Below are 23973 nucleotides of genomic sequence, written 5' to 3'. Positions count from 1 at the left end.
GAGGAAGGACATGAATGAATTAAACTCCGGGATAGTAATATCGCTATTGACACTATCAAAGCAAGTATCGGAAGCTCTCAATCTCATGGTCAGTCTTGTTAGAAAGCTCGTCTTGTAGTTCTTCTCCATCGGTCATATCTCTCGGAGAGCCGTACAGTCTATCCCTTCGACGATTTTCATAGGCATAATAGACGTACAGACAGATCAGGAAGAAAATTCCGAAAGCAAGGCCTGACATTGCCGCTTTGATTCCAGTCTGTTCATTGTTAGCCATGATACATGTCAAGACGAATTGGAGGATGATGACTGACCTCATAAGAAGGTTCTTCCGAAGGGATGAAGAACTGAGGCCCGACAATGTTGCCAACACAGTATGCTGCAAACATAAGAGAGCTTACAGTGCTCTTCTTTGTAAATCCAGCCACGTTTGAACTGATAAGACTCAGTGACAGAGGAATGTTGGCAGCAAAGACACTACCAAGACAGAGACCGGTCATCTTGCCCGCTCTGTTTTCGGCATCCAGCTTCCAGATGAGAATCATACCAATCATTGACATTGCCGTGTTTAAGATCATCATGAGAATCCGGCTCTTTGGCACGATGGCAGCGAAACCCGATGTAAGAATGAGGAACACGAGCTGAGCACCACCAATTGGCATCTGAATAAGAAGAGCCTCGAGATGACCGAATCCAAACCCAGAAATAATGATTGCAGAGAAACTGGTGATGCCACCATTGCAGAAGTTGACACAAAGAGTGTAAAGCACAAGGAGCCAAGTTTGGAGATCCTTGACTGCCATCCAAACCTGACCCCATTTGAAATTGCCTGTATCCAACACACCTGTCTTATTCTTCAATGTTCTTTGCACAGCAATGGCACGCTCATCTCTTTTGAGGAAAACTGCTTTGGCCGGCGAGTCAGGCAGAGCGAAGAATAGAACAAAAGCGTAGGCAGAGGTGACAGCACCGAGTATAAGGAACAACAGTTGCCACTGGGCGATAGAAGTGACATGGATATGACCAATGCCATAGGCAATCAGTCCTCCTAGAAGCACAGCAATAGAGTTACCAAGGAACCAGGCTGCTTGTCTGGCTGGCTGTTCTCCTCGAGTGTAGAACATGCCAGTAATAAGAGCGAAGCCGGGGGCAATTGAAGCCTCTGGGCGCCATTTTAGTCATGAGCAAACATCGAAATAAACAGTTTTTATCACTCACCTCCAACGCCTAGGAAGAATCGGGCTGCCATGAGCCCACCCCAATTGGTGCAGGCTGCATGGCACATCAACACTCCACCCCAGACAAAGACTGCAACACTGAGGTATTTTCCCAATGGAAGTCTGACGATCAGATAGGAGCTAGGCCAACTCCATCCAAAGTATCCGAAGTAGAAGATGGCTGAGGCCCAGTTGTATTCGCTGCCCTTGAGATTCTAAAAGAAGTATGGTGTCAGTATCTTCTCCAGGTAAAGCAACAGATCACGGTATCACGCATGACGTACCAAATCTTGTCGAAGATTGAAAAGAGTTGCCTGACTGATGGCCAACTTGTCAATATACTGAAGCATATAGCATGCTCCCATCAGAGGAATCCTTAAGTTATTTTTAGCGCATTTACCATCATCAGATAGAATGGAAGACTTACAGATAGAGGTCAATTTTCCTCAAGACCTTCTTTTCCAATTGAGGGTTTGTTTGAACCTCGAGTACCTGGCCGAAATCGACATCACGATTGACAGAGTTAGACTGGATCTTGAGATTTCCTAGGTCGACTTTGACGCCTCCTGGTGGCGGTTGCTGTTTTTCCATGACGGGATAGGATCACAATATAAAATATTGTAAAAAGGAATTAAGTAGAAGAAGTGAGTAATTTTGAATAGAGATTGCTATATCTGCGATAGTTTGGTTTGTTTCTTTCAATCCTTTGGGGTGGTCTTGTCCGGGGGACTATATCTCTTTGGGGCTGGATGCCTAGCCCTAACCTTCCAAGCATGACGGTAATCGTGGCGACGTATAAATCACGAGATTCTGTGATAGGGAACTCCCCCGCCCTGATTTCCGCGATCAGCTCGTTAAAATTGGCGATGATTACGTTGAGAAACCTCTTTTCTCCTCAAATCCCAAGGTCAGATTTACGCGATATCACTCGGCAGGTATGCACGGGCAGGATTGACGGCAATGCGAGGCCGCGAAAAGCAATTCTAGCTGCCGAAATAACGAACTTTCGTACATATAATCATTGAGTTCTGCCTACTGTACCTCTCCCTGGTTGTCAACAAACAGAATTGGTATCAATTGCCATGAAAGCCAAAGATATAACCTCTAATCGGCTAGTGTAGCGAATCAGCACTCTTCATCGGCAACCCACTTTTGCCTATCTTTGATCCGACAAGAAAAGACAAATCGAATAGGAGACTTGGCGATTGATTAGCAGCTAAAGACAGGTGGCAGGTCACTCCCCATTCCCCACACTCGCAAAACCTGGAGAAATCCCTGAGTCCGTGGGTGTTTGCCGAGGAGCCACACCCTATTGGCAAAGTATATCGCGGGAAGATACCGTGATTTCCGCTGTATACTTCCCCTCCTATTGACACAGGTCCGTTCACAGGTGATTGTCGCAGTCATAGGCTGATGGGAGCCCCCTCGTATCGATAGCCGCCTGAACCTGTCGGCAAACGCCACCCAAATACTACGTGATAGATTATCTTTTGCAATGGCAGGCCTAACATTGGAGTTGGAATAATCGGCTAAGTCGGATGTCCTCTAGGAGAAGTCTGAGAGCCATGTAATAAGTTAAAACATGCGTTGTTCTCATCTAATTCCAAACAAGACACCCATTTAAGGCAACATAGCAAGAGTTCAGAGAAGCATTCAACCCACCATGACTGTTACAGCAATCAATATCGAAGAAGTAAAGGCGTCTGTGGATGCTTCCCTCAAGGCACTTGAAAAGGAGTTGCGAGCACTCAACCATCAGGTTTGAATCCCTGATATGCGATTTCCCATGCATTTCTAACCTTGATCTGATGTTTCAGATTTGGTCCCATCCCGAGCTTGCATATGAGGAACACCTTGCCCACAATGCAATCTGTGATTTCCTCGAGTCTCAGGGCTTCTCAGTCACTCGGCACGCGTATGGCCTGGATACCTCCTTTGAGGTGCTGAGTGGATCTGGTGGACGGTTAATCAACTTCAACGCAGAATACGATGCTTTACCGGATATTGGTCATGCGTGCGGTCATAACCTGATTTCAACAAGCAGTATTGCTGCTTTCCTTGCTCTTTCATTCGTATTGAAGAAATACGGGATCCCTGGTCGAGCTCAGCTGCTCGGCACACCCGCTGAGGAGAATGGAGGTGGAAAGGCTAAGTTGATCGATGCTGGGGCTTACAAGGGAGTAGACATCTCACTCATGGCGTAAGTTCTTGCAACAGACAGCTACTAGAGACCTCATGTTCTAATCGACTCCAAAGTCATCCAGGTCCTCATAAAATGTATCCCGAGGATGAGGGATGTGACGGTATTGCTGGCACTTTAATGAACGCCCGCAAGAATGTGTATTGTCCGTCTCATGCTTCTTTGCTGCTGCTCTCATGCTGACCGATGGGTTGTATTATAGGCGAATTTACAGGAAGAAACGCCCACGCTGGTGGCAACCCTTGGGAAGGAATTAATGCTCTTGATGCCCTGGTTTCATCCTATAACAATGTCGCAGTATTGCGTCAACAATTACTTCCGGAGCAGCGCATTCATTGTGCTTTCTTGGATACCCCTAAGGTGGCTAATATTATTCCGGCGTACACCAAGGCATTCTGGCAGGTTCGCAGCCCTACCCTCAAGGGACTCAACACCCTGATTGGAAAAGTGCGCAACTGTATCGAAGCTGGTGCACTTGCCACTGGCTGCGAAGTCAAGATCGAAGAGTATGTATTCTTTGGCATCCAAGAAAGCGCCATTGGCTGATTAATCTGCTGCAAGGGATGAACTCTATACCGATGTCCGATTGAATGACACGCTGTGTGAGCGATATTCCGCCCACATGGGGCGATACAATCGCAAAGTACTCAAGCGTCACGAGAAAGTTCTTACCGGATCCTCTGATATTGGTAAGTAGTTCCTCTGGACTTTGATTGAGCAGTCGAACTGACTTCCACAGGCAATGTTAGCTACGAGACACCCACACTTCACACGATGTTCGCCATTCCAGCCCCTCCCAAGTCATTTCCCCATCACCCGACATTTGCAGCTGCAGCTGGAACAGACGATGCTCATGCTGAAGCCATTATTGTGGGAAAGTCCTTGGCGCTGATTGGGTGGGAGATGGTGGCGGAGGCGGCCCTATTTGAGACAGCGCAGCTGCAGTGGAGAGATGAGATTGCAAAGGAGTAGCTAGAGAGGAGAGGAGAGCATATATAGTTGAATCCAGTTGTATATCAAGCGCATCAAGCGTCTTCACAGACTATCTCGAGTATAGATGAGCTTAAAATCTTTAAATCGTGCACGTCATGAATGACTCAGCCTTCCCCGCGTTATCGGCCTTATCGGCTTCGGCACTTCTCAAACCCTCAATTCTTCCCATCTTCACTCAACTTCATCCTTTTGTCGTGGTGGGGGGGACTGTCAATCCATGTCCATGCAATCTGGGCGTAACGGCCCGCGTTCAAAGAGTGGTGAGTTCTTTATTACGGTTGACCCAAGAAACCGGCTAACCGCTTTCCCCTCGTAGGCTGTAGTACCTGTCGTCGGCGCAAAGTGAAATGCGGCGAAGAAAAACCAGTTTGTGGACGATGCACCGCATTGCGTCTCAATTGTGAATGGGGGATTCCCGTCAAACGTGGACGAAGCACACAGATCAGACATCTTGAACCCGCCCCGAGTGCGCCCGAACAATGGCCCTTGTCCAAAGTCGAAGATCTTGTCGATACCCAGCCGGAGCTCCTTTACTCGAATCTTTCGCCTGTCTCTTGGGCGGGCGAATTCGTGCCTTTTGACACCACGCAATTGACGATGTTCCGTCCCACCCCCGTTCCGACCCCGATCTATCCGGCGTTAAATTTCAATAATGTGGCTTGCGCCAATTCCCTGGCGCTTGATGCGCTCGATCTCCAATACTTTCAGTACTTCCCTTCGTCATCCCTGGTGTACTACTACATGAAAGGTTGGAAGTGGAGCAGTTTTTGGTGAGTTTTTCTCCACTACGAGGCAAGGGGCTACACGTTCTTGTCCTGCATGCGGAATTTCAGCCTGCTAATTGGCTGCATGTTCTATAGTCATCTATATCAAGGCCCCGCTGCATCCAACAAAGTAATAATGCGGATGATTCTGGCGCTATCTGCGTGTGATATGCATCGCAATGGCTTGGTCGTGCGTTCTCCGGGTCGACCGACAGCAGACGACCATGGGCGATATCATTATAGTCTGGCAGTGAAAGAATTCAGACAGCTTCTCGAGACACCGCGTCAAGTATCTTTGGATGAAGTTGAAACAGTCTTTGCGACAGTCTTTTTGATGATAGCTTGGGAGTGGCAATTTGGACACTCGGTGCGTCACGTAAGGCACCCCTCCTCATATGCCACCGTGCACAATGAGCTTTTGGCTGATATTGCTGTAGTTACAACTTCATCTCCAGGGCGTTCGCTCACTTCTGGAAACACACCCTCAACTATTCCGCATCAAAGACGTCAATGATATGTTCCTGTCTCCTGGGCCCGGTAGCCCATCTAACGAGCCTGGAACCGTTGCCAAAGTGTCTTTCATTCCTGAACAATTCTTACTTTGGATATTGTGAGTCCATCCTTGGCCGTGGACGTTGGTACTTTCACTCACATCACAGATATATTGATTCCAGCTGCCGCCCGATGGGCTTGACCGAGTCACTAAATGATTATGTTGCAGAATCCGGAAATCCAGCTCTGCAGCCCGATCATCTGCATCGTTGTGCTCGCCTCTGGGGTCGGTGTTTCTGGGGCGAGCAGTATCCCGATGAGGAGGTTCTGGATGATATTGAAAACTACCGGGCTCTGGAACTGCTTCATGATGGATTCTGTCTACGTCATCGAACTTGGAAAGCTCTCGTGGACTCTGCGGCTGGTACCGCCGACTCTGCGGATGTCATATTCCGTGAAATCCTTAATATCCGAGAGGTGAGTTTCATATCACATTCAAATTGGTCTTGACTGATTGCATTAGAAATTCTCCGACCTTTTCATTACTGCCAGGTTTTCTGGTGGTGTCTCTGCTCGACGAACGGTCAACACCATCTACATGGCCGTCTCGACTTTCTACGCTCAAGTTATTCTTCACCGTCGCCTTTTGCGTGTAGACGCCTTGCCTGCGGCAATACATCAGCAGGCGACTGCGGGCATTGTGGATGTTGCACAGAAGCAGTTTGCCAGCGAGCCCAATTTACTAAGACGTCTGCACTGGCCATTATTTATGGCAGTGATTGAGACTAAGGACCCCACACAACAAGTGTGGCTCCGTCAGCGCTTGTGGGAACTACGCGAGTTCCATTCCGAGTACGTTTGGGCACATGAGATTTCCGAGCAGATTTTGGCTCAGCAAGATGTGAGCCAAGGCCGATATGTCAATCTGGCGGAACTCTTACTCCAGCGTTTCCATGCACAGTGAAGCCCTTGCACATATTTGTATATCTACCAAAATCTCTATAGATCAATTAATGTCTGATGTCCCAGTCTGCTGCGTGCGGCAGTTAGAGCAAGCTCTTATTTTTCCCAACTTCTGCATCGGAGGGATTTTCCAAAAAGTAAGCATCATAGGCTACTTCGCCCTTGGCCCTGGTCGCGCGTCCAACAATGACACGGTTGTTCATCCACTTGTACTTCTCATGACCAGTCTCAATCTTCACATGCAGATGAAACCAATACTGGCTGGGATCCACAGGTCCGCCTTCCATCAGCGCTCGAAGCACTTCCGGGGGGCCAGCTCTAGTGCCTTCAGTCCTGCTCGTCATCAGCATCCTTATATCTAAGCAAATTCTCACTTCGAGGGTGAAGTTTAAAGTTACCGAATGTAGATATACGCTCCATCGTCACTTTTGATCATATAGTTCGTGTTGACGTGTGTCGTTTGGTCTTCCTCGACCAACCTAGTCATCTGCGTTAGGGAAAACCCCTAATATTGGGGGGCTTTAGACTCATACATAAAATCTGCGCCTCCAGTAGGCACAACCTCGCCGTTGATGTACTTCCCTTTCACTGATCCAGATTTGATCGGAACACAACGCCGTCTTCCATATGGACCATTTCCGACCTCCATTGGCGGATCGACCGCACACCGGAGAGTAAATAGATGGGTGAGCTTGGGTGGCGGAGAGAGTGTATTCATGATGAATATCTCAAGATATCAAGATATATGAAGAAGGGAAGTTTGTTGGATTAGGGGGGTAAGCCCTAAATACTAAGCTTCTCTCCACTCTTCCCCATACCCCGGATATCTCGGCAATGTCCTAGTTTGCACTAGAGATCTATAGATCTAGAAATTGCATTCCCTTCAACACAACATCTTCTGTCCAGTGCGAGAGATTCAATAAATTGTATTTGACGATGGGTTTCCTCTAGCATGATCGGATTTCCATCTTAGTTTTTCCAGCCATAGTTATGCATATGCTTTCCGAGGAACTGGAACCTCTCATACTCTACCATAAATGAACATCGACATTGGATTGAATGCAAAGACTGCCAAGACTCAAAATTCCAACTCCCTGACAGTCACGATTGAATAGATCTGTGGGGCTCTGATTGGTCGATCGAATTGGGAGCCCTGACATCACCGATTCACCACGGTGACATCAAGGGATGCGAACACGACAGTGCAATTGTCAACCATTTCCAAGCATCAACATGTCGAAAAAAGTCGCTATTGTCGGGGCTGGTGCTGCGGGCATGTCTTGCGCTGCCACCTTGGCCAAGCATCCCGAATTCTCAGTAACGCTGATCGACATCGACTCGCACACCGGTGGACAGGCGACTTCAATCCCACTAGATCAGTCTACACATGGAGCGGGCTGGCTAAATGATGGCGTTCAAGGTGGTTCGCAAATATTTCGGCATACTTTCCAATTCTTCCGACGTTATGGTTATGAGCCCCAGCCGGTCAAGCTTCAAGTCGCGTTTGGCAAAGGGAAGAACTTCTGGACCAACGTCTTTCCAAGTCCATTAGTCGATCAGCATTCGGCAGAAATCAAGAAACTTTCACGAGTACTTACATGCATCAAATATCTCATGCCCATTCTGGGGATCATGCCGGTTAAAACGATTCTGCGCCTGTTCCGTTTCAGCACCGATTTCAGCAACAGAATGGTTTTGCCTCTCCTGGCTTTGTTTTTGGGGACGGGGAATCAAACTCCAAATGTCTCGAGTGTTCTTTTGGAGCGCCTCTTCAATGACCCACAGATGAAGCTATGGGAGTATGACCCGGATACACTATTGCCAAACCTCCCTCTCATGTATACGTTCCCAAACTTGAACAACTTTTATCGAGACTGGGCAACAGATTTGCGCATCAAAGGTGTGGACGTTCGACTCAATTGCAATGTTACCATCTTTGAACGAGGCAAAAAGGGCGTTGTATTACAACTGCAAAGCCACGAAGACGGACAACTGACTGGGCAACCACTGACGGAAACATTCGACGAACTCGTGATGTGTTGCCCAGCAGATGAATCAAAGAAGCTCCTTGGTCAAAATGCGACCTGGCGTGAGAAGTATGTCTTGGGAGGAGTCAAATTCTTCAATGATCTCACTATCACCCACTCCGACTCCAACTATTTTCAACAAATTTTCGAATCGCTATATGATCCAAGACTTTGTGCAAAGGCCACGACTCAGGAACGCAAGAACCAAATCGCATTTGCCGAGCAGGAGCCTCGTAGCCAGAAGGATGGCTGGTTGGGATTCCGCCCAATGTACTTTATGCACTCATACGAATCGGATCCTACAAAGATTGAAATGGGGTTCAATTGCAGTAGCTATCAGCATCAATTTCGTGAGGAGCTGGGCGAAAACAAGCCTCCTCTGTCTCAGGACCAACAGGTGTTCCAGACAATCTTCTTGGTACCCCAGTCCCGGCCTCAGTTTCACCCAGAATAGTCCGCTAACTTGACTGCTGTTAGAATGACCAGGAAAAAGACCTTTGGACGTGGAATGCCATTGACCCTTCCAAAATAATATCGTATGTCATCAATGCCTTCCTTGAGGCTTGTACTGATTGTCCTGTACAGACGGAAATGGTGGCACCAGTTCGGGCACCGGTGGCAGCACTATCTCAGAGTGGTTCCGGGGATGATGTTCATCAATGGCACTAATAGAACGCTTTATGCAGGAAGCTGGACGATGGTAGTAAGTTGTGCTTAGCTCCCTACTTCATTCGATGCGAAATTAACAAGATATAATGCAGAACATGCACGAGATTGCGTGTATCTCCGGCATTGCTGCTGCATATCGACTTGGTGCCACCTATGAGCCCTTTGATGACTTTGCTGAGGATTTTTTTGCAAAGTACTTGCTTGTGTGTCACGGAACTAGGTATAAGAAAGCTAAAGCAAAGGACGTATAGCCCAATGAGTTGCGTTGAGTGGTGCCTCAAAGGTCAATATTGAGAGCGCCCTTGACATGCGAGACTGATGATGATGAAACAATTGAGCTGTATCAATATCAAGAAAAGAATCTATTATATGCTATAGTGTGTTGATATCCAACGAATAACCATAAAATGTTAAGGTTAGGAATCGAGCCTCACATATTAGCCTCCTTTTGCCTCACGGTCAACCGATACAGCCTCACCTGGGCACACTAGTCTTCCGCAGGAGGCACTCCCTCAGCCTGCATTTGGAGAGCTACTTTATCAACATCCGCCCAGACTCTGAGCAAGTTGCCACCTGTCACTTTGCTTGCATCTGCATCGCTTACTCCCCGTTTCAACAGTTCTGCGATCAGACTTGGAAATCTGGAAACATCTTCAAGCCCACGAGGAACCGTCGGAATCCCATCAAAGTCGCTGCCTATTCCAACATGTTCAAACCCGACGAGCTCGCCAATGTGAATGATATGGTCGGCGACACGTTCTAAAGTGGCATGCTCGGTGTCCTCGTCTGGGATTCCGTCATCACGATCAGAGGGCGTACAGGAAATGAAGTCCGGTGAAAAGTTAACCATAACTAAAGAGTTCTTCTCACGCACCAGCTCCAGAATATCATCGGGTACGTTACGTGGGTGTGGGCAAAGTGCATAGGCGGAGCTGTGGCTGTATATCACGGGGGCACGGCTGCCAATCCACTCGGACTTTCCAGCGCCCAAGACATCACGCATGGTCTCTGCGCTTACATGCGCCAGATCGACAATCATTCCGAGACGGTTCATCTCCCCAACCAGCTTCTTCCCATCTTCGCTGACGCCGTGCCAGAGAGGTTCGGCCGTTTTGATGCCTCCTGGGACTTCAAGAAGAGCGGCATCGGCATACCGATTGTGACAATTGTGTGTTAGGGTTGCATAGGAGACGCCCAGTTCATAGAAGATCCGGAGGTGTGCAAGGGAGTTTCCAATGGAGTGCAGGCCCTCGATGCCCATGGGCGAGATGATCTTTCCCTCGCGGAAAGCGGACAAGGCTGTGGTGCCATTTGGAGGAGTCGAGAAGATATGGGGATAGGCTCGCTGAACACGCGACATAACATCCACCTGTTCCATCGTCTCACGCACACCTATGACTAGATGAGTATACTGTGTTAGGGTCAGTCTGTGTTTCTCTTACTTGCTGCATAATTCTCATCGGAGAAGTTGGCTCCATCGGTAGGGCATGGCACAAAAACACTCCAAAATGTACCACCAACGCGACCCTGCTTCAGTCGAGGGATATCCACATGGCCGGGCAGCGTGCCATTGACAAAGGCATCAGTGAAATTGCGATCATTGATGCGATTGTGGAAGACTTCCCGAACGAAGATGGGAAAATCATCATGGCCATCTGTTCTCCCGTCAATGTTGCTCGTCCCAGCAGGACTGAAATATCCCTACCGATCAAGGGAGTCTGCGATAAGATTCGCTCCACTCGGTCCTCGATGCTAAGTGGAGGTGAGCAACCAACATACGGCCAAGCAAACCAGCCAATAGTCAAGGCGGCGCAGAGTATCATCCACCAGCTGCGTCTGGGAGATTTGCTTTGGGCATATCGCTGGTCTTCCAACAGATTTTTATCCATGGTGAGTTGGGAGTTGGAGAGGAAAGAGAGCAGCAGAGAGAGCTCCGGTCCAGTTGGGGGAAGTTATCGATAAGCACGTTACATCGCTTACAAACATTCAATGCATCGGCTTAGTGCTTGGGGGAAAAACACCGTTGATATTAATTTATAGCAGATCAAGGCTAGCAGGGGAGAACCAAAGCGCGCAATTCACGAGATATCTTCCAGTCCGGCGAGATTTCCGTGGAATTCGAGAGTGTGCTCTGTAGACATCCTTTGCATACAATGAGACCCGGGGAAATGATCGACATGAGTCGTCAGAATATATGGAATCAGTCCAATGTTAGTCTTAGATGCTATCAATGTGTTTCCTCCAGGGTATTTCGATCGAATGAGTCCATTCTATAGCAGAATTGTATACTGTTGGCCCTTTGTAGATCGGTTGGACGGTGTTAGTCACGTGCCCCACCGCCTTGGGCTCTCGCGATATCAGCTCTTGGATTGGACGTCTTTCAGTCGACATCAATCTTTTCGGACTTTTCCACAACTCAGACCAGGATGACGCAGCCTGGGAAGCCCACAGCGGGGGTCCTCCAGATCCCTGTGGCGGCCACACAGAAATCCGGCTCAGGAGCGCCTCCAAAGAAGGCTCCCAAACCCCCCGCTCCACGTCTGAAGCTCTTGATCCGACGTCTACCTCCTGGGCTTACTCAAGTCGAGCTTGAGTTTGCTCTGGGGGACGAATGGAAGGCAGGGGCAGGAAAGGTCGACTGGCTTCACTATAAGCCTGGTAAGGTTTCGAAAGAGTATGACATATCTTCCATTGTCTCACTATCCGGATTATGACTGACAAAAGATCTGGAATAGTCCTGCGAAGCCCTCCCGTCCCTCACGAGCCTACATCCACGTTGTGTCCACCGAACATGTTACACCCCTCTCAGACAAGGTGCGCCAGGAGTCGTTCCAAGATGCCCGTCATACCTTCAACGATCCGATTCTGCTTGGACCTCCATCCCTCGAGTATGCAGCGTATGCCAAAACACCCGGAAGCCGCTCTCGCAAGGATGCCCGTCAGGGTACGATTGATCAAGACTCGGACTTTATTGCGTTCCTCGAAAGCCTAACCCAACCCATCACCAAACCAGCCCCTGTCGATTCAATGGCAGATGCTGAAGAAAAGAAGAAGGAGTCTGTTACAACTACCCCGCTAGTGCAATACATCAAGGACAAGAAAGCAAGCAAGTCGAAGGACGGGGGCTCCAAATCCTCCAAGCATAGCCGCGCGGACAAGGAAAACAAGCAAGAGAAAGTGATGGCGAAGAAACTTTTGCAGAGAGCCGACAAAGAAACCAGCTCAACCTCTGAGAAGAAGAGCAGGGCAGAGAAGACAAGCAAGGAATCCACAAAGGCAACCAAACAAGCAGCTGCCAATGCCAAGGCAGGCAAATCCGCTGCTACGTCCAGCGCTACGAAGGAAACCCCCCGGCACCAGAGCGCAAAAGAGAGCGCGGAAATGTTGCGGCAGCTACTAAAATCCTCCAGCGCGACCTTGGAATTTCGACCTCTGGAGGCCGCCGGCGCGGCAAAGGTGGTGCTGGTGATACTGGTTCTCCCAAGAATGAAAGCTCTCGCGATTCCCCCGCTCCACCCACTGAGGCTCCCAAGAAGGAATCTGCCAAATCTGCGAAGAACGCTTCTACATCTACAAAGTCCAAGGACGAATTATCCTCGCGAGCATCCGAAGTCAGCCCTGCGCCAGCCACGAACGCACCCACGAAATCGTCCAAAGGCAGCAAAGCGAAGCCGGCCGCCAGCCCGGCGCCCACCGCGACACAGGCATTCTTGAAACATGCCAACCCTTCTCAGGGTGTCACCGAGGCACTATTGGAGGCTGCATTCTCCTCCTTTGGAACAGTGACCAAGGTTGAGATTGACAAGAAGAAGGGATTCGGATATGTGAGCTTCGCGGGGTCCGACGGACTTCAAAAGGCCATTGCGGCCAGTCCCGTCTCGGTCGCCCAGAGTCAGGTGGTGGTGCTGGAGCGCAAAGTCAACCCCCATCCCAACACAGAGAAGTCTCGCAAAGGTCGCGATGCACCGGCACCCAAAACCAACAAGGACAAGGCCAAGGCCAGTGAAGGAGGTGGAAACAATGCCGGGTCATCACGCGGGTCTCGTGGAGGACGTGGATCACGCAACAAAGGACCCAAGGGAGGCAACGGAAACAGTGCAGCGTCAGAGAAGACCGGAGGAACCGGAGGAACCGAGGCTACCTGAGTCTGCAGTAGTCATTGTTTAGCGGTTTATGAGACATGAGATACCCGAGCAATGAAGAAACGCAATTCCCTAGCCACCTGGCAAGGAACAACCCACTACAATCATCGATACACTGCGGAATGTCTGATATTTCGGAGGTAGCAGGAGCAAGCAGCGTACATGCACAAGATCGGCAACGCGCAGAGGACAAATTTAGACCCGATACATGACTATTGACTGTGTAATGAGGGTCCGTACACCGAAGGATTACAATGGAGATGATTGCAAATTAAAATGACTTTGATTGAAACTAACTGATCCCTCTCACATATCACCATACCATCAACCAGAATGGAAGAGGACCTTTCAGACCTCCTCGACACCCACCAGGACCGACCGACCGAAGTCAGACGTCGAGACCAGGTCAAGATCATCACCACTCCCTGGACCAGAACACAGACACTGAGAACAGCACGCGTAACAGTCGAGGCGGGAGTAAAAAGGTTTCACTTTAGGGCATCGAGGACATAGCAGTCATCAGCAAGGGTGGAGATTCTGTGGCTCTTATAAAGAGCTTAGAAAGAGGACGTCTACTCTAAAGTGATTCTTTGAACTGTGGGAAGAGGTCAGTAACATGCTCCAAACAGAAGTCATCCTCGAGAGAACCCAGAGGGATCCTGTAGAGGGGGGGGAGAACATACGTAGAGTCGCTTGAAAAAGAGAAGAAGGGACGGGGAGGCAGCAGATATTTATACAACTGCAGGGCCACGCTAGTGCTAAGCGAGACTAGCGTGTGTTTGTCTGGTTTGTCTGGTTAGTGGGGACGCGGTGGGCTTGTTAGCCAATCACAGGCCAGTAACTCCCTTCAGTGGATCTCCCGGGCGGATCCAACAGAGTTTTCGTCTCGTTGCCGGGTGAAGATGAGCTTTCTATTTTCATTACTTGATCAGTTGCGCTTTTGATGGGTCAAAATGGTCTATGCTTGGTCTGGATTTTACACCGACTGCCCTTTATCATCTTGACCGGCTGGAGCAACGCTGATTGGATGGTTCAATTATCTTCGGCATGCCTCGGTTTGCCGAACTACCGTATACCTCAAGTGGTATGCTTGATAGGAATGGATTTTGGCAAGATGAAGTCGAGGACAATCATGAAAGCAATCAGAATTTACTGTGGTTTGGGTTAGAATAGTGGTTGGGGGTGGGGATAGGAGCATTTTGGCTCACAATCCACAGAGTATAGATATACTGCACACTGGAAATATACATTCGCATCCGCCTGCAACGGGGCACCATATTTTATTTCGGATGGTCGACTAGATGCCTGGTCACATCAGATCCTTGTGAGTAGACAATGATATCTATCTTTGTCTTGGTAGAATACGTGAACAGAGTTTCTAACGGTACTCGATTACATATAAAAGGCCAGTCTTTTCGATGAATGACGTGAAATGAATGTTGGCCCAGAATGAACCTAGAAGCCAGTCCAGCCAAAACATAATGAAAAACATGGTGAAACTAGATTGCTAACCCAAGATCAACCCTTGACCCTTGATCCTTCTCGACAGCAGATATCTGGTGCGTCTTCCGAACATCGGGCCGCGCACACCCGCTCCCTGCTTATCCTGCGGGGATCTCCCCAGACTCACTTCATCAATCATGGCGCGTCCAAAGGTCCTGCCTGCGAACCGCTTACGCGCTAATACTGCTTGTACTGCTTGTCGCTCATCGAAGAAGCGCTGCAGCGGCTCATTTCCATGCACTAATTGCATCAGTAAGGGCCGCAGCCGGACGTGTACACCATTCAAGTCTTTCGATACTAGCCTCCGCAATCGCCCTGTACATGCTGCAGCTGAAAACACTAACTCTCCGCCATGGAGAGAAACAGTACCTGGAACACAGGTCTCTGCCAGGTCTCATACATTGGAGATCGTCAACCCTAGGCGCGAGTCCAACACGGCGTGGGAGCCGGGATCACACTCCCCCGAAGCTACACATCGGACTCACCCACGGATGCTCCGCAACCTACATGGAGAAAGAGGTACGAAGCCATATAATTCCAATGGTAGGTAGTAGGCTGAAAACCGCTTGCAGTTTATGTCGGAAAGGCTGCTTCTTTGTCATTCCTACAGTTGTTGCGGGATACCGTCACTCAGCACATTGGACCATCACAGTTCTCCCACAATGTGCGAAGCGAGGATATGTTAGAAACAGAAGCCCATCATGATGAATTGAACTTCTCCGAAGAGCGTTGCAGCGTGGACGAGAAGCGCCAGTTCATCCAAAACTATGACGCAGTGGTGGGACACCTTAACCTTCTGCCAATTCACTTTCTGACCCTGTTTTAGACAAGCAGCTTCCTGTATTTAGGATCCAGCGGTGGTATTTTATCTACATTAACGGACCCAGCGGAGCCGAAGACCGACAAAGAAAAAACAAGAGCGGCCATTGTAGACCTAATGGTTGCCATTGGAGCTCAAACGTGCCTCAATGAGCCCGAGACTGTTCAAATGGAACGCTTTTACTTTGCGCGCGGTCAAAGTAGAACGTTTGCGAATTTTCTGGAAGATCCAAGCATGGATTTGATACGAGTCTTCCTATTAATGTCATTCTACATGCTCGGAGCCTGCCGCCGGAATGCTGCCTTCATGTACCTCGGTGTGGCTTCACGCGCTGCAGTGGCTTTAGGCTTCCACGTAGACCCTTCAGGATCAATGAGCCACGATGAGCATCGTGAAAGGTAAGTTTTCTCCTTGAAAGAAGTTTGGCGGGGACTGATATAGATCAGGTCGCGGTTATGGATGAGCCTTTGCGTCCTTGACCTTATGGTCAGTTCAATCCTTGGACGTCCTTCCGCAATATCCCCTTTGTTGCCAGAGAATCGACAAAATACCAGTCACGGAAGGACTGATTCCGCCGCTACAGGGCTGGTGGCTTCGTATCATTTATCGTTTATTTTGGACGAGATAGTCAACCGCTTATATAGCGAGAAGGCTGCATCTACAGAAACAGCAGATATGCTGTTGGGAAAACTCAACTATTGGAGCGAGAATCTCCCGCGCTCATTGAGAACTAGGGCTTTAGGTCAGGAAGATGAGAGTGCCGCCCGAAAACATATAATTGGGAACATGCACGTAGCTTGCTCATATCATTTCGCTGTTATCTTAGTCACTCGACCATTTCTCATATCGGCATTGAGTATCCGGCTGGCCCGGCTTCATCAGAGTCTCTCAACTGGCACAGCCAGTGAACCACCCGAAGAGGACTCAGCTCATTCCCGGTTGGCAGCGGCGTGTATTGACTCGGCTGTCTACATGCTACAGACATGTCTGGAAGTCCTCCAGTCGGGGCTGCTCTTCCATAACCAGTGTATTTTAAAGTAAGAATCCCCCTTCGTTCAAGCATTCGACAAACTTACGATAGATGGCAGAGCTTTTGTGTTTGCCGCCGCTCTTGTACTCGGGTTCTCAATGTTTTCTCATCGCGAGGTTGATACCGAGATTGATAGTGCGTTTCGCGGTGCTCTTACAATTCTGCGCATGCTAGCTCCGCAGTCTGCTCAAGCGGCCCATTACCTCGAGATTACAACTATGCTTGAGTCTGCCATTACCCAGCAGCGTCAGAAACTCGCAGCCCATTCGCGACAGCGAAGAAGCCAATACGTGAACCGAATATTCAGCTTGAGCGAGAACCCAGTCACGCCGCAAGATCGGCCTGAAAGTGTCAACCAAACAGGACCCTCGACCCCACGACTTGCGCCGGGTGTGCCATCTTCGTGGTTACAGTCGGAGGATGGAACAGGTGCTGTCACACCTTTGCTTGAAGGGACTTTACTTGAATGGGAGGGAATGGACCTGCCAATGTGGGACAGTTTCCCATTTCTCACCGAGGCTTCAATCCTTTGAAGAACTACTGTGTTAAGCAAGATATTGACGAATCGACATACAGTCATGCATGATTGACCTCATAGATATCTTCCTGGCAGAGATGATTTGACGATTTCCTTTTTAAACCGAAGATTTCACGACCGGAGACACGAAGCCAGCCGGGTAAAGATTCGAAGTGTCCCAGTAAAGTTGGTATACATCAGTAACATCTGTCTCCTTGACACGGAAGGAGTCACTCAAAACACCACTCTCGTCTTGCCACATGATATATCTGCCGTAAAAAAGGAAATTGGCAACCACTGCATCACTGGGAGTCTCGATGCCATTTCCAGTGAAGCCAACAGGTAGTATCTGGTTGGCAGTGGGACGGATGTAGAAGGTCGTGTCATCATCTAGTATGATATCAGTGTTGGCGGCAGTAGCATACAGTCGGGTATCATTGAAGACAACTAAGAAGGTGTCAACTTAAAATCAAACCCAGTCATCAAAGAAAAATTGTACAGGTGATGTCGGTAGTCACCGATCCCTCCCATTTGGAAGCGTCGCCAACATACGCAAGTCCTAAGTATGGGTCAGACAGAAACTTGAACATTTTGATGAGTGTTGATTACCATCGGAATAGAAAACATTGACGGCTGAATTAGCGACACCATAGGCAATTAGAGAAAAAGAGCCGGTTGGATAGCGCTTTTCTAGCCCATTCGATATGGAGGGCGCAGCCATAGCATATGTCGCCCAAAACAAGGTGGCGAAGAGGGGCAACTTCATGTTTGATAGTTGGACCGATCCTAAAATATGACAGGCATAATAGCGCTTGGTGAGTTGTCTTTATAATCTTGCTGGTATCAAACGATAAAATCCACGTGCGGTTTGATGGTGACGCGGCCTTTGTAATGTCGAATGGCTGAACCTATCCCCAGCTAATAGGATGACCGCAATGAATCCTTCAAATTGGTTTGCCTTGGCGGTCTCTTACTATTGCAACCAGACTCGGTGTAAGTAATCTCTGACTTTGAGGGCGACCCAAGATTTAGTTTAGGAGATATACTTCTATTCAACCCTATCTGTATCTTGAAAGTAGAGACTGGTTGTAAAGGAACTAAACTCGGAGTCCGAACAGCACACTTGGAGCATTTTCGAATTGGGTCACAGTGAGAAAAACGCAGGCCCCTTATGCCTTCTATTGGCTGGCTTACTTCCCGAGTGGCTGGGAGGTCGACCAAGTACAAAGTTCTTATTTCCTGCGCTGTAACCCCTTAATTTTGGGTTCATCGTGGGATTTCCGTGGATGTGGCTGCAGTTACCATGAACAGGTTCTTATGACAGCTCAGAGTAAACATGTATCCTCATTTGACATCTCGTTAGAACCCCAGAGTTCATGGTTTGGATAGAAGTATTCTGACGCTCGGTTGCTCAAGTTGCTTAAGCTCCCCTTCAACAAACTACGCATAAGAATTATTACAGAGAGAGTGAGAAAAAAACTTAATTAAATTGAATTCGAAAAAAAAAAAATTAAACAAACTTATTGATTACTCAGAAAGGTAGAAAGACGACTGTTGGCCCTATGTTTTTGTTGTTAACGTTCACTGCCTCAGCATGAGTGAGAAGGCGCTCGAGGTCAAAGGCAACCTTGTGGTCTTCTATTGAAATAGATTTCAGAGTACGTATCAATGAAGGAAGTACTGGCATGATACTCGCGCAGAGATTTTGAAGGTTAGTAGGTTTCGCATCGGCAGTAGTGGTCATAAGCTCCTTCACCTCGCGGTGAACTTCTTCCAGCTGCTCAATGATTCTCGGGCGATGATTTGAGGAAAAGCTAGGGGCCTGTAAATCATGACGCTCTAGGTTATGACGGCGACCTGGGTAGTGCCTTAGGTTGTTTATTTGACTGCGCAGAATACGCACGAAGTGATCGCATTTTGTGTCCATGATGGCTTGTGATTTGATAATGTCGACACGGTTCTGTCAGATTGCTCTTAAATATTGTTCTGGTCAATGATGCAATGAGATGTGATGGCAGTGAGGCAATTTATACCTTTCTAGCCAGCTGATGTGCAGGGATTTACGTAGACTACTACAGAAGACAATAGGCTTTGTCCAGCTCTTTGAGATCTTTCAGAAGTCGGCTCCACTTTGTGGTGGTTCGGTGACCCAATAGTCTTTGTCAAGGTCAAATCGAAGTCCAAGTCCGAAGTATAAAGAAGCAAAGAAGCAAAAGAAGAAAGGAAAAAAGATAAAGATAAAGATAAGATAGCGGGCAGCGGGCCGCACCACGTCGGCTCCGCTCCGGTGCCTCATCCGTCCCGACGTATAGATAAGTGATGAACACATAAGAGCATCTCAACAGCTGCAGTTCCCTTCACTCCCTTTGTATTCTATCAATATTACATCTTCTCACAAAACTTCTTCATCTTCTTTTTTACCATCCCCTTTCATATCACGCAAATCATGTCTGGCTGGCGCAGTCTCAACGTCGGCGTCATCGGTGGTGGCATCGGCGGCATGTGTGTCGCAGTTGCGCTCCGTCGCGCAGGACATAATGTGACCATTTATGAGAAGTCTGATTTCGCAGGAGAAGTGGGAGCCTCAGTCTCATGCGCTGCCAACGGCACCCGATGGCTTCACGAGTGGGACATCGATGTCGCCAAGGGTGATCCCGTGGTCTTGAAGAAGCTTATCAACCGCGACTGGAAGACCGGGGAGCCAGTCAGTGTCTATGACCTTGAAGATTACGAGAGGCGCTGGGGATACGTCTACAACATGTTCCACCGACAATATATGCATGCTATGCTGAAGGATGCAGCCCTGGAAGAAGGCAAGGGAACCCCAGCCACCCTCAAAGTCAACCACCGCGTAAGTGACAGGATCGTGAGCTTAAACTTTTGATATATACTGATTCATCTTCTATATATAGTGTCGCAGTATCGATATGGAGACGAGCAAAATAATCTTCGAGAATGGAGAAGAGGTACAACACGATCTGATCATTGGCGCCGATGGGATCGGATCGGCCGTTCGTGGCATTCTTGGAATTACACCCGAGAAGCGCGCATCGGACCAAAGCTGCCTTCACACGAACGTCACCACTGAAGAAGCAGTCCGACTTGGACTAGTCGACTACTCCAAGAACAGCGCATTGGAGTACTGGGGTGGCCAAGAAGGAAAATGGGACAAGATCGTGTTATCTCCCTGTAACGGCGGCAAACTGCTCTCATACTACTGCTTCTTCCCTCGCGAGCAAGGCGACTACTCAACACAAACCTGGGGTGCCGAAGAACGCCCCGTCGAGGAGCTCCTCAACCCATATCCCCAACTGGACCGTCAAGTGTTTGCGCACTTGAAGATTGGAACAGAGATCAAGCCCTGGCGCCTCTGGGTCCATAAACCCTACCCTTACATTCAGCGCGGAAATGTTTGTCTCCTGGGTGATGCTGGACACCCTATGATGCCACACCAGAGCCAGGGAGCCTGCATGGCTATTGAGGATGCAGCGGCTCTCGGAATCCTCTTCAACAAGCAATACTTCAATGGAGATATTTTGCAGGCCTTGGCTGTTTATGAGGAAGTGCGTCTCCCTCGTGCCACACGTGTACAGGCCGCAGCAGCAAAGGCAGCATACAATATCAACGAGAGAATCGGTGAGTCTCCTCGGTTGCAGGGTGCGGTACAGTGTGCTGATGATCCATAGGATTCTCCGTCAACAAGGATATCCCCACATACAAAGTCGAGGACGCAAAACAGGTTCTCACGATTGAAGAAATGAATGCGTGAGTTCCCCCTTGTCCTGACTGACCCAAGCCCAAACTAATGAAACCCAGCTACGACATGTACCGAGACATTGAAGAGAAGCTCGCAGCCAAGCGCGGGACAACATATACCGACAAGTTCATTTCAGGGCTCCCGATCGGACTCGAATTACCGAACGGGATCACCATCGGCGAGTCCAAGCTATGACCGGCGATATCAACTAGCCACAGAACCAATAATATAGAGCCTTCCGCATGTGACAAAGATTGTACAAACACTCGCATGAAACCATCAATACCCGAATGTATCACCTGAGTTCTTGTAACATTGGTATATTAAGCCCTGTATGATGTGCATGCCCCACGGTAATCCTTTTAGAAAATATCAAAATGTCCAATCGGTTGAACGGTTTGATACTCGGTCGGGGTATCTCCCCCGAGCGGGGTGCATTAACCCGGCGGGACGCGCGGGGAGCGTTGCGCAGTCAAGTCTGACACTTGACACTTCATGGAAGTAATGCCTGGAAAGTAATCAAGCATTGTAGTGGATTGGATTGGGTGAGAGTCAAATTTCATGGAGATCAGTACTGTACAATGTAGGGGACAATAAGCGAATCCGTCTTTACAGCGTACTTTATACTCTACAGAATATTACACAAGAATCAAATAGGTAGAATCCAAGCCTTTCAATTTGTATTATATACAAAACAAACATTTCCAGTCATGTATCATCATTGCATCGGTTTTATATTTGGTTGTTTTTTTTAACGTTTTTAACCGAAAAGGGCGTCACCCAGGCGGTAGTGAACCGTCTTGACCTGGGTGTAGTTCTCGAGGGCGTAGGAACCGAGCTCACGGCCAAGACCGGACTCCTTGAAGCCACCGAAGGGAGCCTGGTAGGAGATCAGGTTGTAGCTGTTAATCCAGACAGTACTGCAGCCGTGTTAGCACTAATCTTGTGTGAAAGGGGAACTTTGTAACTTACCCAGCCTTGAGAGCGTTGGAGACACGGATGGCAGTGTTGACGTTCTTGGTGTGGACTGCTGCGGCGAGACCGTAGTTGGTGCTGTTACCAATGCGGATGGCATCGGCCTCATCCTTGAACTTGGTAACCGCAATGACGGGACCGAAGATCTCTTCCTGGGCGATCTTCATATCAGGAGTGACATCAGTGAAGACGGTGGGCTGAATGAAGTAGCCCTCGGTTCCGTGGCGCTCACCACCGACGGCGACGGTGGCACCCTCGTTCTTGCCGTGCTTAATGTACTCCATAATACGGTCGAACTGGAGCTGAGAGACCTGGGGACCCTGGAAGGTGTCGCCCTCGAAGGGGTTGCCGAGCTTGTTCTGGGCGGCACGCTCCTTGAAACGAGCGATGAACTTGTCGTGGATACCCTCCTGGACGAGCAGGCGAGAACCGGCACAGCAGCACTGGCCGTGGTTGAAGAAGATACCGAAGTTGGCCCACGAGATAGCGTTGTCAATGTCGGCGTCATCAAAGACAATGTTGGGAGACTTGCCACCAAGCTCAAGAGTGACCTTCTTGAGGTTAGACTTGGCGGCGGCCTGAAGGACCATACGGCCAACAAGGGTAGAACCAGTGAAGGCAACCTTGTCAATGTCCATGTGGCTGGAGATAGCGGCACCGGCGGTACGGCCGAAACCAGAGATGATGTTAATAACACCGGGGGGGAAGCCGGCCTCGACAATAAGCTTAGCGGCGTAGAGACCAGACAGAGGAGTCTGCTCGGCGGTCTTCAGGAGGACGGTGTTACCGGCCGCAACAGCAGGGCCAATCTTCCAGGCCCACATGAGCAGAGGGAAGTTCCAGGGAATAATCTGGCCACAGACACCGACGGGCTCGTGGCGAGTGTAGGAGAGGGTCTCGGGGTTGGTATCAATAGTCTGACCAGTGATCTTGTCAGCCCAGCCACCGTAGTAGCGGAGACAGCCCGCAGCGTTGGCGATATCAATCTTGGCCATAGTGACGGCCTTTCCGTTGTCCAAAGCCTCAATGGAAGCCAGAGTCTCCATCTCGCGCTCGAAGAGGTCGGCGAGCTTGGTGAGCATGCGGCCACGGTCTGAGGGGGGGTCACCTTCTTCCAGGGACCCTCGAAGGCGGCACGGGCAGCCTTGACGGCGACGTCGACATCCTTCTCGGTGGCTTCGTGGACGGAGGTGATGGGCTTCTCATCGGTGGGGTTGAGAGTCTCGAAGGTCTTACCCTCGACACCCTTGATGAACTCGTTGTTAATGAACCTAGAGGGGGGGAAAGAGGGGTTAGAGTAGCTTCTCAGGATGAAGAGTAGAGAGAGGGAGGGGGAGCTTACAAGCCAAGGGGCTGCTCATATGTCACATTGGGAGTCTTAATGGTAGTAGAAAGCGACATGATGAAGGTATGAAGAGAGCAAAGAGAAAGGGAGGAGAAAGAGAGTTTTATAAAGCTTGCGGGGTTGACGCCACTTGGGAGCTGCCGTATTGTTGTAATCCGAGCAAGTGAAAATTACCTCGGGGTGATTACATAGCGAAATCCCGGTTTCGGTTTTTCCTCTGTTTCTTTTTCTGTTTCGCTTTCTTTTCTTCTCGATTTCCTTCTCTCGTGTGGACAAAGTCTCCGGTCTAATCATCTTGGCAACATGCCTCAATGGACCCCTTCTCGGCCTCAGACCGAGGCTATGCGCGCCGTACCCCGAGTACCCCAAGGGCACTCGAGGAGGGGGGATTTAGCTTCCCCGGGTCTCTTGCGAGGGGCATCTCACATTCCGTCGAGTCTCATTCGAGAACCTTCAGAGCGGTCTGCGGGATGAAACCGCGTTACTATTACCTCTCTGGGACAAGCTTGACACTCCGATGGGTTCAAGGACCAAAGGAGGGGCAGTGGGCCCAATATGATCA

General features: G+C 49.2%; 14 protein-coding genes across 14 annotated transcripts; 8 read left to right on the top strand and 6 right to left on the bottom strand.

Annotated features, from left to right (window-relative positions):
- Positions 1–55: 55 nt before the first annotated feature.
- On the bottom strand, positions 56–1805 carry N7511_005964 (uncharacterized protein; the record flags this gene model as incomplete). Its single annotated transcript, XM_057128341.1, has 5 exons — positions 56–256; positions 312–1159; positions 1216–1429; positions 1499–1589; positions 1642–1805. The coding sequence occupies 5 exons, from the start codon at positions 1803–1805 to the stop codon at positions 56–58; spliced, it is 1518 nt and encodes a 505-aa protein (XP_056984858.1).
- Positions 1806–2877: 1072 nt separating this feature from the next.
- N7511_005963 (uncharacterized protein) lies at positions 2878–3418 on the top strand (the record flags this gene model as incomplete). The annotated part of the gene is made up of 2 exons (XM_057128340.1): positions 2878–2973; positions 3032–3418. 2 exons carry the CDS (start codon positions 2878–2880, stop codon positions 3416–3418), a joined length of 483 nt encoding a protein of 160 aa, XP_056984857.1.
- A 71-nt stretch (positions 3419–3489) lies between these two features.
- N7511_005962 (uncharacterized protein) lies at positions 3490–4386 on the top strand (the record flags this gene model as incomplete). The annotated part of the gene is made up of 4 exons (XM_057128339.1): positions 3490–3559; positions 3617–3920; positions 3976–4103; positions 4154–4386. The coding sequence occupies 4 exons, from the start codon at positions 3490–3492 to the stop codon at positions 4384–4386; spliced, it is 735 nt and encodes a 244-aa protein (XP_056984856.1).
- Positions 4387–5855: 1469 nt separating this feature from the next.
- Positions 5856–6627, top strand: N7511_005961 (uncharacterized protein; the record flags this gene model as incomplete). The annotated part of the gene is made up of 2 exons (XM_057128338.1): positions 5856–6140; positions 6187–6627. 2 exons carry the CDS (start codon positions 5856–5858, stop codon positions 6625–6627), a joined length of 726 nt encoding a protein of 241 aa, XP_056984855.1.
- Positions 6628–6709: 82 nt separating this feature from the next.
- Positions 6710–7344, bottom strand: N7511_005960 (DUF3237 domain-containing protein; the record flags this gene model as incomplete). Its single annotated transcript, XM_057128337.1, has 3 exons — positions 6710–6959; positions 7025–7105; positions 7160–7344. The coding sequence occupies 3 exons, from the start codon at positions 7342–7344 to the stop codon at positions 6710–6712; spliced, it is 516 nt and encodes a 171-aa protein (XP_056984854.1).
- Positions 7345–7859: 515 nt separating this feature from the next.
- Positions 7860–9573, top strand: N7511_005959 (putative flavin-containing amine oxidasedehydrogenase; the record flags this gene model as incomplete). The annotated part of the gene is made up of 4 exons (XM_057128336.1): positions 7860–9071; positions 9131–9189; positions 9239–9356; positions 9415–9573. The coding sequence occupies 4 exons, from the start codon at positions 7860–7862 to the stop codon at positions 9571–9573; spliced, it is 1548 nt and encodes a 515-aa protein (XP_056984853.1).
- A 236-nt stretch (positions 9574–9809) lies between these two features.
- Positions 9810–11211, bottom strand: N7511_005958 (putative dipeptidase; the record flags this gene model as incomplete). Its single annotated transcript, XM_057128335.1, has 3 exons — positions 9810–10714; positions 10765–10977; positions 11028–11211. 3 exons carry the CDS (start codon positions 11209–11211, stop codon positions 9810–9812), a joined length of 1302 nt encoding a protein of 433 aa, XP_056984852.1.
- A 537-nt stretch (positions 11212–11748) lies between these two features.
- N7511_005957 (putative nonsense-mediated mRNA decay protein Upf3) lies at positions 11749–13467 on the top strand (the record flags this gene model as incomplete). The annotated part of the gene is made up of 3 exons (XM_057128334.1): positions 11749–11996; positions 12058–12648; positions 12693–13467. 3 exons carry the CDS (start codon positions 11749–11751, stop codon positions 13465–13467), a joined length of 1614 nt encoding a protein of 537 aa, XP_056984851.1.
- A 330-nt stretch (positions 13468–13797) lies between these two features.
- Positions 13798–14045, top strand: N7511_005956 (Nucleic acid-binding OB-fold; the record flags this gene model as incomplete). The annotated part of the gene is made up of 2 exons (XM_057128333.1): positions 13798–13941; positions 13962–14045. The coding sequence occupies 2 exons, from the start codon at positions 13798–13800 to the stop codon at positions 14043–14045; spliced, it is 228 nt and encodes a 75-aa protein (XP_056984850.1).
- Positions 14046–15014: 969 nt separating this feature from the next.
- N7511_005955 (Zn(II)2Cys6 transcription factor) lies at positions 15015–17350 on the top strand (the record flags this gene model as incomplete). The annotated part of the gene is made up of 5 exons (XM_057128332.1): positions 15015–15486; positions 15540–15745; positions 15794–16185; positions 16234–16824; positions 16876–17350. Coding segments are annotated over 5 exons (2136 nt in total), but the record flags the coding sequence as incomplete, so codon positions are not given.
- A 102-nt stretch (positions 17351–17452) lies between these two features.
- Positions 17453–18100, bottom strand: N7511_005954 (uncharacterized protein; the record flags this gene model as incomplete). The annotated part of the gene is made up of 3 exons (XM_057128331.1): positions 17453–17781; positions 17834–17893; positions 17944–18100. 3 exons carry the CDS (start codon positions 18098–18100, stop codon positions 17453–17455), a joined length of 546 nt encoding a protein of 181 aa, XP_056984848.1.
- A 765-nt stretch (positions 18101–18865) lies between these two features.
- On the bottom strand, positions 18866–19261 carry N7511_005953 (uncharacterized protein; the record flags this gene model as incomplete). The annotated part of the gene is made up of 1 exon (XM_057128330.1): positions 18866–19261. The coding sequence occupies one exon, from the start codon at positions 19259–19261 to the stop codon at positions 18866–18868; it is 396 nt and encodes a 131-aa protein (XP_056984847.1).
- A 519-nt stretch (positions 19262–19780) lies between these two features.
- N7511_005952 (FAD-dependent oxidoreductase) lies at positions 19781–21286 on the top strand (the record flags this gene model as incomplete). Its single annotated transcript, XM_057128329.1, has 4 exons — positions 19781–20185; positions 20247–20970; positions 21021–21099; positions 21151–21286. The coding sequence occupies 4 exons, from the start codon at positions 19781–19783 to the stop codon at positions 21284–21286; spliced, it is 1344 nt and encodes a 447-aa protein (XP_056984846.1).
- Positions 21287–21851: 565 nt separating this feature from the next.
- Positions 21852–23467, bottom strand: N7511_005951 (uncharacterized protein; the record flags this gene model as incomplete). The annotated part of the gene is made up of 4 exons (XM_057128328.1): positions 21852–22011; positions 22064–23159; positions 23189–23337; positions 23409–23467. The coding sequence occupies 4 exons, from the start codon at positions 23465–23467 to the stop codon at positions 21852–21854; spliced, it is 1464 nt and encodes a 487-aa protein (XP_056984845.1).
- Positions 23468–23973: the final 506 nt, after the last annotated feature.

Source organism: Penicillium nucicola, assembly GCF_028828085.1.
Source record: "Penicillium nucicola strain IBT 29836 chromosome Unknown utg000005l, whole genome shotgun sequence".
Lineage (NCBI taxonomy): Eukaryota > Fungi > Ascomycota > Eurotiomycetes > Eurotiales > Aspergillaceae > Penicillium > Penicillium nucicola.
The sequence above is the reverse complement of the archived record's forward strand: the minus strand, read 5'-3'. Positions and strand labels throughout refer to the sequence as shown.